The 14,115-nt window shown below is 43.0% G+C and overlaps 1 protein-coding gene across 1 annotated transcript in view; it reads right to left on the bottom strand.

Moving 5' to 3' along the window:
• LOC138363462 (mucin-1-like) overlaps positions 1 to 13,901 on the bottom strand; it is a 31,391-nt gene extending 17,490 nt beyond the window's left edge. Inside the window, exon 1 of the mRNA XM_069322691.1 lies at positions 13,874 to 13,901. Within this exon, the coding sequence (XP_069178792.1) occupies positions 13,874 to 13,901 (28 nt within the window). The remainder of the gene's footprint in view (positions 1 to 13,873) is intronic.
• Positions 13,902 to 14,115: the final 214 nt, after the last annotated feature.

Genomic DNA, 14,115 nt, shown 5'->3' with positions numbered 1-14,115 from the left:
AATCCAAGCAGAGACGTTCTCTTGATTCGCCACTGAGTAAAAGAAAAATCCGTTCTTTTACACAAACCAGAAACCCGAGTGCGTTACCAAACAACCTCAAAGTATCAAGTCCGATACACGGAAAACGTTAATATTTGTGAGCCGTTGTTGTTGTTAATAGGTTGCATGTGTATAAATGGGTCTCGACGACGTAAAAAACAAACGCGACCTATTAGTTGAAATGACATATTGATATAGCAGCAAACACAAATAATATATATGACGAGAGATATAAATTATATAAATGATTGATTTGAGCAACCACGTCTCTTTCAGAAGCCCTTAACCAACTGTATTAGTCAATATATATAATGTTTATTAATCTACGGTAGCTAACCCGACTCATGCCTCCAGCATACATATTCACCGAGCGCTCGCTCTCTCCCACAGCGATACAAGATTTTCAGCAGTAATAAAAGCCTTTTACTGCCACTTCCTGACGCCAGATGTCCTCCGTAATTCCTCGGGACGTGCACCACACTCTTGAAGGAAGTTTGTGTGTTTTCCTATATTTGTTGCAGGGGCGTTTGTAAACTGCATGCTGGAATGGCCGACCGAGATGAGATCTCCAGTAGTTGGTACAACCAATGGCTCCTAGTTGTCCAACCACTTGGGCTGTACGGTAGAGCGACGGTAGAGCTTCATGCAGGTCGGCGTTCAGTTCCCGACCGTCCAACTGGTTGGGCAGCATTCCTTTCCCACTTCCCTCCATCCCCAAATCCTTATCCTGACCCCTTTCCAGTGCTATATAGTCGTAATGGCTTGGCGCTTTCTCTCTGATAGTTCCTTTTCGTGGGGCTAATGCCAGAGACTCCTATGATGTTACTTAGCAAGACCGTTTATTTCTGCAACCTGAAGTTTCTTGTATTGTAGAACGAAGATCGATGTTGTAACTCTACGAGGTCCTGTGTGACCACTGGGGCCCCTTGTTGTCTCTAACCGAAGTTTAATGATGCCTTTCACCAAGGCTCACTGATGGCACTAACCAAGGCTCATTGATGGCACTAACCAAGGCTCACTGATGCCACTAACCAAGGCTCATTGATGGCACTAACCAAGGCTCATTGATGGCACTAACCAAGGTTCATTGATGGCACTAACTAAGGCTCACTGATGCCACTAACCAAGGCTCATTGATGGCACTAACCAAGGCTCATTGATGGCACTAACCAAGGTTATTTGATGGCACTAACCAAGGCTCACTGATGCCACTAACCAAGGCTCATTGATGGCACTAACCAAGGTTCACTGATGCCACTAACCAAGGCTCACTGATGCCACTAACCAAGGCTCACTGATGCCACTAACCAAGGCTCACTGATGCCACTAACCAAGGCTCACTGATGCCACTAACCAAGGTTCATTGATGGCACTAACTAAGGCTCACTGATGCCACTAACCAAGGCTCACTGATGCCACTAACCAAGGCTCACTGATGCCACTAACCAAGGTTCATTGATGGCACTAACTAAGGCTCATTGATGCCACTAACCAAGGTTCATTGATGGCACTAACTAAGGCTCACTGATGGCACTACCCAAGGCTCACTGATGCCACTAACCAAGGTTCATTGATGGCACTAACTAAGGCTCACTGATGCCACTAACCAAGGTTCATTGATGACACTAACCAAGGCTCACTGATGCCACTAACCAAGGCTCACTGATGCCACTAACCAAGGCTCACTGATGCCACCAACCAAGGTTCATTGATGGCACTAACTAAGGTTCATTGATGGCACTAACTAAGGCTCACTGATGCCACTAACCAAGGCTCATTGATGGCACTAAACAAGGCTCATTGATGGCACTAACCAAAGTTCATTGATGGCACTAACTAAGGCTCACTGATGCCACTAACCAAGGTTCATTGATGACACTAACCAAGGCTCATTGATGACACTAACCAAGGCTCACTGATGGCACTAACCAAGGCTCATTGATGACACTAACCAAGGCTCACTGATGCCACTAACCAAGGCTCACTGATGCCACTAACCAAGGCTCACTGATGACACTAACCAAGGCTCACTGATGGCACTAACCAAGGCTCACTGATGACACTAACCAAGGCTCACTGATGGCACTAACCAAGACTCATTGATGACACTAACCAAGGCTCACTGATGCCACTAACCAAGGCTCACTGATGCCACTAACCAAGGCTCACTGATGCCACTAACCAAGGCTCACTGATGCCACTAACCAAGGCTCACTGATGACACTAACCAAGGCTCACTGATGACACTAACCAAGGCTCACTGATGCCACTAACCAAGGCTCACTGATGCCACTAACCAAGGCTCACTGATGCCACTAACCAAGGCTCACTGATGACACTAACCAAGGCTCACTGATGACACTAACCAAGGCTCACTGATGCCACTAACCAAGGTTCACTGATGCCACTAACCAAGGCTCACTGATGCCACTAACCAAGGCTCACTGATGCCACTAACCAAGGCTCACTGATGACACTAACCAAGGCTCACTGATGACACTAACCAAGGCTCACTGATGCCACTAACCAAGGTTCACTGATGCCACTAACCAAGGCTCACTGATGCCACTAACCAAGGCTCACTGATGCCACTAACCAAGGCTCACTGATGACACTAACCAAGGCTCACTGATGACACTAACCAAGGCTCACTGATGCCACTAACCAAGGTTCACTGATGCCACTAACCAAGGTTCACTGATGCCACTAACCAAGGCTCACTGATGCCACTAACCAAGGCTCACTGATGCCACTAACCAAGGCTCACTGATGACACTAACCAAGGCTCACTGATGACACTAACCAAGGCTCACTGATGACACTAACCAAGGCTCACTGATGCCACTAACCAAGGCTCACTGATGCCACTAACCAAGGCTCACTGATGCCACTAACCAAGGCTCACTGATGCCACTAACCAAGGCTCACTGATGCCACTAACCAAGGCTCACTGATGACACTAACCAAGGCTCACTGATGACACTAACCAAGGCTCACTGATGCCACTAACCAAGGCTCACTGATGCCACTAACCAAGGCTCACTGATGACACTAACCAAGGCTCACTGATGCCACTAACCAAGGCTCACTGATGCCACTAACCAAGGCTCACTGATGACACTAACCAAGGCTCACTGATGACACTAACCAAGGCTCACTGATGCCACTAACCAAGGCTCACTGATGCCACTAACCAAGGCTCACTGATGCCACTAACCAAGGCTCACTGATGCCACTAACCAAGGCTCACTGATGCCACTAACCAAGGCTCACTGATGACACTAACCAAGGCTCACTGATGCCACTAACCAAGGCTCACTGATGCCACTAACCAAGGCTCACTGATGCCACTAACCAAGGCTCACTGATGCCACTAACCAAGGCTCACTGATGCCACTAACCAAGGCTCACTGATGCCACTAACCAAGGCTCACTGATGCCACTAACCAAGGCTCACTGATGCCACTAACCAAGGCTCACTGATGCCACTAACCAAGGCTCACTGATGCCACTAACCAAGGCTCACTGATGACACTAACGAAAAGTCGGTTTGTGAGAGGTCAAACTATCACCAATAGTAATTTGTTGTCATCTTTCGAAATACTAATTGTTGAATCTTCATGGTTGTACTCACCTAGATGTGCTTGAGGGGTCGAGCTAGGGTTCTTAGCCCCGCCTTCCGGATGTTCTTAGATTAATTCAGTGGTTCCTTTCTCACGCTTTTATCATTTTTACGTTTAAAACTTTGAATCGAATTAGCTTCAACGATTTCTACGTCTAACCTGTTCCACTTACTGACAGCTCTGACACTGAAAAAGTTCCTGCTGACGTCTCTGTGACTCATTTACGTCATGCGTTTTCATCTGCGTCGCTCATTCTGCTGTTGGTAGCTATGAACAACGCTGCTTTGTCTATCTTGTCAATTTCCCTTTGTTTCTTATATGTTGTAATTATATCCCCCTATCTCTCCTTTCCTCCAGTTCGGTAAGGATCCATTTTCTCAATCTTTCCTCATAGTTCAATCCCTTCAGCTCAGAAACGAGTCTCGCTGCATATCTTTGGACTTTTTCTATTTTCTCCTTTTCCTTTTTTTCAGGTAAGGGTTCCATGCTATGGGATGCATACTCATGAGTGGGTCTCACCTTCGCTGTATATACAGGGCGACGGATAAAAAAAAAGTGTCTCAGTTTCTGAAGGCTACTCGGATGTTGGCCAGTATGCCATATATAGCTGATGTTATTCTGCTAATGTGCGCTCTGTTACCTATCGTTCGTTACGGCTCGTGACCCTACAGCAGCCAAGCTTTAATTACGTCTAGGGATACCACTGCTGCTCTCTAAAGCGCGTCACCAGTATAACCCCTTGATAAGTAATGAGCACATAAATAAAACTCTTCCTTTAGGACTGAAGAATAGATACAAAATATTATATAGATATATATTCAAGACAGTATAATATAAAAACACAGATGGTTAAGTTAACTTATACAATAAATGAAAGTATTGTCATATCACTAAATATAACAAATAAAATATGGCACACAATGAATGTAAAGACTTATCTCCCACATGTTACTCTCCTGGTCCCGTATCAGCTACTGAACTCTCGCTCTGGCGCTACCCACATTCTCACCTCCCGTCTGCCTCATCCCAGGATGAGGGATGGAAACTAAGGACTTTTTAATATTTTAAACTAATTGAACAACCACTTGTTCTCAAAACACACAAGTATGCAAATTACAGATAATAGTTACTTACAAAATATATAAGTATAATGCCACCTGTTTAATTACAGAATATAAACAATTATATATACTAAATAAAAGTGACATCTGGAACTCTCAACTGAACAGGTCCAGCTTCCCGAATCAATCAGGTAATAGACGTGTGCAAAGGCAACCGCGCTCCTGTCCACTGACGCTGCCACACCACACGATAATTTACTAAAACACAAGGTGTGTACATATACAGGCAATGATATAATAAAACAAGTTATTTTAAATTTATATACGTATTCTGCTAGGAGTACGTAACACTTCCACCTCCAAGAAAAAAAATGCAATAGATTGAAGATCAATGGCATTTTTTCAAAGTAAAATGTATGACACTTGAGATTTATGGTATTAATTACACCAAACATGTATAAGTAATAAGAACACATTTCTGGACAAAAATGAAAACACTCCAAATATAGTCTTACAGGAAACTCAGAAATTTCAGTCTTATGACTATGTTCTACATATGTGTCACTGGAGTATGCAAATTTATCTCTCCAGGGTACTATCTCATTTATTTCACTTTGTTTCAGATCATATTTCACACTCCTATCTACAACAGTATCATTAGTAGCATGAATAGAATTGTCAATAAAGGTAGCTGCTTTCACACAGTTATCATGGCAATTTTGCTTTTCATATGTTTCTACTATTTCTCCAAGATCAGTTTCATTTTTCCATGTGATTCCTTTTCCACATGGTGAATTTTTCCAAGACAGCCTCCATTTTCCATTTCTCCCTTTTTCTGGAGCTGAACTGCTAAATTGAAGCTGACTGGGTGTTGAGTAGATTTGGGACTTCTCCTGGGTATGCTCTGACACAGACATCTGCTCTTCATCACTCTTGATCCTCTGTGGAACACATACTCTCGCCCAATGGATACTAAAATTAGAGAAATTAGCATTAAACCTCACAATTTTGCATAGGATTTTCCCATTCATAGAACCTTCCGAAACACAAGACACCGACTTAGCAAACCTTTGACCTTCAAACCAAGAAATACAACCCAAGATAAGTGCAAAGACTACCTGATCGAACTGACTCAGATGATCCATAAGGAACACAGAAATCAATTGCCTCATAACTCTGTCATAACGATCAGTGAAAGAAAACAGGCATCTGCCTAGGCACCATATCTCAATCAGAACTCCAAAGACAAGTTCACACCCCCTGATGATGAACTTGAACACAACACACACTTTCATCAACCGTCTAGTCTTCCAAAAGACTAAATAAAACATGCCGAAAACTTGACAACCCTCACCATCACTTCCCAAGTGATTCACGTCTGATGACAAACAATCAACCAAGAGGTTTAAGGGTCTTAACATCTTGAAGATGAACAGCAGATTACCTGGGAAACACCCAAGGACAATCTGAAACCCTTCACAATGATTAACACTAGGTAGGATAACCTTATCCCCCAACTTGAAATACACACCTGGAGCCTCAAACATCTGCTCCCCAGTATGATTTAATCCTTCACCCACAATATGACTCTGAAAGTCAACTCCAATATGACTCTGAAAGTCAACACCACACTTAAGTGGAACATACACTTTTGTCACTCGTGCATCAAATTTAACTGGATCTGAATATAGAGACACTGCTCTAGCATAACTCACCACTTCCTCAGAACTGGATGCACAACCTACTTGAGTAAACTCTCTCTGCTCAACCACAAGGCTTGACAAAGATGTCCCACAGTCCATTACTTCACAAGAAAATGGCTCCTGCAGAATAAAAGTAGATTTCAACATCCTACACACACTCTGACTCAATGTACACAATGAGAAATACTTACTCCACATAGAATAAGAATCACAACTCCGCAACTTAGATCCAAATGCTACTTTACCACTCTCAATGATTTTACCAAAATTTCCTCCCATGACTTCTGGAGCTGCTTGGAGTACTGTCTGCTCACAATCAATAATATCACTACCAAGCTGGGTCACATCCTCACAGACAACTGAAGAGGGAGGCTCAATGGGTCTCCATCTACTCAACAGAAGCTGATCCTCTGGCTGCTTTCCCACACTCTCCAAAACTGGATCTACAGTACAGACTGTCTCCTTGCTTCTCTCTGAAATCTTAGGGTCAGTTCTACTCAAAGCACCTAAATGAAGGGAATCTGAAACGAGCGGGCAAGTAACAGGTAGTTTGACCTCCTCCCCTATTATATCACCTTGACTAGGGTGAGGCGGGGCCTCTACAACGGACTTACTCTCGACAACTGATTCTAAACTTGGAGTGAGCGGGAATACTTCTGCCAACTCGACATCTTGTCCTAAACCATTCACTTGGCTGGAATACAGAGTCGTGGCTTTTAAGTTTCTCTCAACTCCTGGCACAACGTTCGTAGTGAGCGGGCAAGACAATGGTACATGGACATCCTTTCCCAATTTATTGGAATAAAGCAGAGTCATAGTATCAGGCTTACTCTCAACAACTAAATTGGCCACACAGGAATCTGGAACAACCACATCCCACTTCTCCACTGAAGGGGTACTGGTTACTGGAACAAATGCTTGAGTAACAACATCAGAACTGACAACTGGATTTATATTAGTACTGACATCAGCACAGGTAGAATGGACAAAACCATCTTCTACAACAGGTTCATTCATAGAACTAACTTCAGCACAGGCAGAATAAACATGGTCTGCAACGGGCTGTTTACACAAACGGGGATCAATCTCACCCACAACATGATTTATGGCCACATCATTACCCAATATAACATCCACACCTGGGATGGGCAACTGTGTACTAACACCCACAGTGCATAAACTTGGTGTAATGGTGGATCTGAAATTAATGTCTATTAGAGGTACAGTTTTACATCCTGCAACACTCTGAAGAACAACAAACTTTCCTGTCTCTCTCTTTTCAACATCAGAAAGAATACTGGATGAAATTATGGTTTGGGAAGCACCTGTATCACGAAGAATAACCACTGGCTTCCACTTCCCATTAATACACAAAACTTCACCTGAAGACATATATGGTGAATACTGTTTCACCCAATTGGGGTTTACAGTTACATGTTTATTAGTAAGTTTATTTTGCACACCTCTGCAATAAATGAGACCAGTTGGTCGTAACTCAGGGTGCAATATAAAACATGAATGAATTCCATGGCCTTTTCTCTTACAATGGGAACAGGACCTTACAGTGGACACACTGGTAGAACCAACTGTAGGTTTAGAAATAACCTTATTATTATTTGACATTCCTGACAATGAAGTAGCAGGGTTAGGTTTTGTAAGAGGAGAGCTCATGGGAGTAACTGGAGTACTAGGACTGGATGGATTCTGATAAGGAGTTCGGTGAGCATTATAATTTACTCTACGACTAGACTTAGGTGAAGTGACCGTAAACTGGGCCTTAGTCAACAACTCATGCTCATCCGCGAGCTTTGACAGCTCATAAATGTCTGTTACATTCTTTTGTTCTGCCATAAAAGTAGACAACTGGTCTGGGAGACATGACAATACTTCTTCCATTATAGGAAGATTCTTTAAAGCATCAAACTCAGTGACTGAAAGTGACTTTAACCATCTGTTACAAAAATTCGTCTTCTGACGAGTAAAATCTGCTATTGTCTGATCCCTTATCCTCCTTAGATTTCTAAACTTTTGCCTGTGTGCCTCTGGATTTAACTGGTAAGCATTTAAGATGCTTTTCTTTACAAATTCATAATCAAAACTATGAGCGTCAGGTAGGGATGTGAAAACCTCCTGACTACGCCCCTTAAATTGAGACTGCATAATGGCTACCCACTGATCCCTTGGCCAGTTCATACTGGTGGCAATTTTATAAAAATGTGCAAAGAAAACCTCAGGATCCTCCTCATTGAACTTTGGTAACTCTATATACTTATGCGTCCTTATGGGATTATTATCACTATTTATTGAAACATTACTAGTATTTCCACGCCCAGCTGCCATACGCTGTAATTCAAGCCTGAAGTTAGTGTCAGCCATTTGTTGTTGAATCTCTAATTGCCTAGTTTGTTCCTCGGCTTGTTGCTTTTTTGTGGCTTCTATTTGCAACTGTGCCTCAATTTCTAAACGTCTAGTCTCAAGCTCCCTCTGCTGAGCTTCAAGTTCTAATATTCTCTGTTCTTTTTGAGCTTCAAGCTCTAATTGTTTCTGTTCCTTTTGAGCTTCAATTTCTCTTTGACGAGCTTCAGCCTCTAATATTCTCTGTTCTTTTTGAGCTTCAAGCTTAGCATTGGCTATTTGCGCTTCTAACTCAAGACGCTTTAACGTCATCTGATCACTCGACTCCTCTCTTAACTCCTCTAGAATTTCTTCATCTAACTCCCCATTCTCAACAAAATGTGTCACAATGACTTTCAATATTTGGGCTTTAACCATTCTATTGTTGGCGGTCAAATCCAACTGATTTGCCATTTGTATTAACTCAGTCTTTTTAAGGCTCTGAATCCTTTCAAAGTCTGGGTGAGCCACCAACGCTGCAACTTTCTCCTCCATCGTTACTAACACTTGGCACTTGATTCACAAAAATAATTAAAAACAATGGCACTGCACTACACTTCACTGTAAAATTGTCACCACACTGAAAATTCGCTTGGCCTCACTGCACAAACAAAATATATAGGATGACTTACCTCAAAATCGTGAAACGTTGTTACTTGACACACAGGAAGGCTTGCTTGGCACATGGAATAGTTCTTATAAAACACACAGACACTCAACACACTGGTACCTAGGAAGGCAAGGTTAGATTAGCATAATTACGGTTAAGTGGGAACAATATATCCCGGACAGGCCCCCATAACTCTTTGTTACCTATCGTTCGTTACGGCTCGTGACCCTACAGCAGCCAAGCTTTAATTACGTCTAGGGATACCACTGCTGCTCTCTAAAGCGCGTCACCAGTATAACCCCTTGATAAGTAATGAGCACATAAATAAAACTCTTCCTTTAGGACTGAAGAATAGATACAAAATATTATATAGATATATATTCAAGACAGTATAATATAAAAACACAGATGGTTAAGTTAACTTATACAATAAATGAAAGTATTGTCATATCACTAAATATAACAAATAAAATATGGCACACAATGAATGTAAAGACTTATCTCCCACATGTTACTCTCCTGGTCCCGTATCAGCTACTGAACTCTCGCTCTGGCGCTACCCACATTCTCACCTCCCGTCTGCCTCATCCCAGGATGAGGGATGGAAACTAAGGACTTTTTAATATTTTAAACTAATTGAACAACCACTTGTTCTCAAAACACACAAGTATGCAAATTACAGATAATAGTTACTTACAAAATATATAAGTATAATGCCACCTGTTTAATTACAGAATATAAACAATTATATATACTAAATAAAAGTGACATCTGGAACTCTCAACTGAACAGGTCCAGCTTCCCGAATCAATCAGGTAATAGACGTGTGCAAAGGCAACCGCGCTCCTGTCCACTGACGCTGCCACACCACACGATAATTTACTAAAACACAAGGTGTGTACATATACAGGCAATGATATAATAAAACAAGTTATTTTAAATTTATATACGTATTCTGCTAGGAGTACGTAACACGCTCCTAGTTCTTAGTTCCCCTATATGTGAGTTTGTGTACGTGTTTGTTACTCCCATGCAGCAGGGGGGATGGGGACCTGCTGCATGGGTGACAGCTTCCATCCCGTATCAACCTACCGAGGATTTGCGATCTGGAGAGGCCACTCCAGACCGACAACCAGAGCACAACGCCATAGTCTCCTGAGACTGATGGATGCCTACTACTACTACTACTACTGTATGTGTTGGGGGGGGGTGTATTCTGGGGAGGGAGGGAGGGAGGGGGATTATCAGGGGAAAGCGCCAAGCCGTTATGACTATATGTGTGTGTATACCTACATGTATACCGTTATGTGCATCACACATAACGGTATACATGTAGGTACGTACATGTATACAGTATACATGTAGGCACGTACATGTATACAGTATACATGTAGGCACTTACATGTATACAGTATACATGAAGGCACATACAGGTATGCAGTATACATGTAGGCACGTATACATGGCAATGGAAAATATCATGTGACTGGAGAAAATGCCTAACACCATAAACTTGCCTTTAAAAGTTGCCAACTTGTAAACTTTTCCAGACGCTCCGATCACCAAACTCTCCCCCCCCCGCCCTCCAGCCTCCCGCCCCCCAAAAAAAGCTCCAAGTTTCCCCTCCCAAGTCTCTGAAAATTCTTCTCGAGAAGTGGAGTGTGAACACCACTTCATCAATTTCTGGTCCATATATCCCGCGATGTGTGTGTGTGTGTGTGTGTGTGTGTGTGTGTGTGTGTGTGTGTGTGTGTGTGTGTGTGTGTGTGTGTGTGTGTGTGTGTGTGTGTGTGTGTGTGTGTGTGTGTGTGTGTGTGTGTGTGTGTGTGCGTGTGTGTGCGTGTGTGTGTGTGTGTGTGTGTGTGTGTGTGTGCGTGTGTGTGTGTGTGTGTGTGTGTGTGTGTGTGTGTGTGTGTGTGTGTGTGTGTGTGTGTGTGTGTGTGTGTGTGTGTGTGTGTGTGTGTGTGTGCGTGCGTGCGTGCGTGCATGTGCGTGTGCGTGTGTGTGTGTGTGTACTAACCTATTTGTGCTTGCAGGATCGAACATTGACTCTTGGATCCAGCCTTTCTAGCCATCGATTGTTTACAGCAATGACTCCTGTCCCATTTCCCTATCACACCTAATTTCAAAATTATGAATAGAGTTTGCTTCCACAACCTGTTCCCCAAATGCATTCCATTTTCCCACTACTCTCACGCTAAAAGAAAATTTCCTAACATCTCTGTGACTCATCTGAGTTTTAAGCTTCCATCCATGTGCCCTCGTTCTGTTACTATTCCGTGTGAACATTTCGTCTATGTCCACTCTGTCAATCCCTCTGAGTATCTTATACGTTCCTATCATGTCCCCCCTCTCCCTTCTTCTTTCTAGTGTCGTAAGGCACAGTTCCCTCAGGCGCTCCTCATACCCCATCCCTCGTAGCTCTGGGACGAGTCTCGTTGCAAACCTCTGAACCTTTTCCAGTTTCATTATATTCTTCTTCAGATGGGGACTCCATGATGAGGCGGCATACTCTAAAACTGGCCTCACGTAGGCAGTGTAAAGCACCCTAAATGCCTCCTTACTTTGGTTTCTGAATGATGTTCTAACTTTTGCCAGTGTAGAGTACGCTGCTGTCATTATCCTATTTATATGTGCCTCAGGAGATAGATTAGGTGTTACGTCCACGCTCAGGTCTCTTTCTCGCGTCGTCACAGGTAGGTAGTTCCCCTTTATTGTGTACTGTCCCTTTGGTCTCCTATCACTTAGTCACATTTCCATAACATTACATTTGCTCGTGTTGAACTCCAGTAGCCATTTCTCTGACCATCTCTGTAACCTGTTCAAGTTCTCTTGGAGGATCCTACAATCCTCATCTGTCACAACTCTTCTCATCAACTTTGCTTCATCCGCGAACAATGACATGTAGGACTCTACTCCTGTAAACATGTCGTTAATATATATTAGAAATAGAATTGGTCCCAGCATCGATCCTTGAGGTACTCCACTCGTTCCTGTTCGCCAGTCCGACTTCTCGCCCTTTACCGTAACTCTTTGGTTCCTTCCTGTTAGGTAGTTCCTTATCCATGCTAGGGCCTTTCCTCCCACCCCCGCCTGCCTCTCGAGTTTGAACAGCAGTATCATGTGTGGTACTGTATCAAAGGCTTTTTGGCAGTCAAGAAATATGTAGTCTGCCCAATCTTCTCTGTCCTGCCTAATCCTCGTTATTTTATCAGAGTTCCAAAAGGTTTGTTAGGCAAAATTTTCCTTTCCAGAACCCATGTTGATGTTTACAAACATTACAAACCTAATGTTCTCTATGTGTGCAACCAGTCGTAACCTAATTATTCTTTCAAGTATTTTACAGGGGGATGCTTGTCAGTGATACAAGTCTATAGTTAAGTGTCTCCTCCTTATCCCCTTTCTTGAAAATTGGAACGACATTTGCCCTCTTCCAGCAATTGGGTAATTCTCCCGACATAAGTGATTCATTAAAGATTCTTGCCAGAGGCACGCTGAGGGCCTGTGATGCCTCTTTTAGTATCCACGGTGATACTTTGTCTGGTCCAACCGCTTTAGTTGCATCCAATGTTGTCAGCTGTTTCATTACCTCCTCTGCTGTCACCTCTATATCTGATAGTTTTTCATCTAGGGTAATCTCTTCTAACAATGGTAGCTGCTCAGGCTCGGATATGAACACTCAATGGAAACCAGCATTCAGTGCCTCGCAGATTTCCTTGTCACTTTCTGTATATGCCCCCCTCTGTTTTCCTTAGTCTTGTCACTTGGTCGTTCAACGACATTTTTCTTCTTATATGGCTATTTTCGCTTTGATTGCAATATCATTCTCATTATTTCTTTCTGATACTCTTCTTATGTTAATGTAATCGTTCCTAGCTCTGTTGCATCTGATCCTGTTGTCCTCTGTCCTTTGTCTTCTGTACTTCCTCCACTTCCTCCTGCTTCTCATTTTTGCTTCCTGACACTGTCTATTAAACCATGGGTTATTATATTCCCTCCTGCTTTTTTCCTTTGCTGTTGGTATAAATTTCTCTTCGGCCTCCTGGCATTTCTGTATGACTAGGTCCATCCTATCTTGGACTGTTTTTCCTCTAATTTCTTCCTCCTACAGCACTTCTTCCAGACAGTCCCTTATCCTCCTGTAGTCCCCTTTCCTGCGGTCAACTCTCCTTTCCCAGTCATCTTGTCCCATGGTCACACGTTTGAATTCCATCATGTAGTCAAAGACTAGGACACAATGGTCGCTGGCCCCTAGAGGTATTTCATGTTCCAAATTCTCGATGTCTTCTACGTTCTGGGTGAAAATCAGGTCTAACGGGCTCGGTGTAATATTTGAAAAAAAATTAAATCAGGTCTAATAGGCTCGGTGTATCCCCTCCTCTTTCCCTTGTGTCTTCCTTGACATGTTGTGTTAGGAAATTTCTGTCTATAACATCTACTAACTTTGCTCCCCAGGTTTCTTCTCCGGCATGGGGATTCCTTGGTGTGTGTGTGGGTGTGTGTGTGAGGGGGGGGGGGCAGGAGCCATGGACCAGCGTTGCATACACAAGGACTTCGCAAACTACACACAGAGACTATAAATCTTTGAGGACTTATATTCGTTTATAAGTAGCCTGCAACTACTTTTTCATCTCACTCGTTCTAAGGCAGCCTACAGCTACTTAAATCTACAGCTTATGCGTTCT

Source organism: Procambarus clarkii, chromosome 1 (genome assembly GCF_040958095.1).
Source record: "Procambarus clarkii isolate CNS0578487 chromosome 1, FALCON_Pclarkii_2.0, whole genome shotgun sequence".
NCBI lineage: Eukaryota > Metazoa > Arthropoda > Malacostraca > Decapoda > Cambaridae > Procambarus > Procambarus clarkii.
Note: the sequence above shows the minus strand (reverse complement) of the source record. Positions and strands in the feature narration are given on the sequence as shown.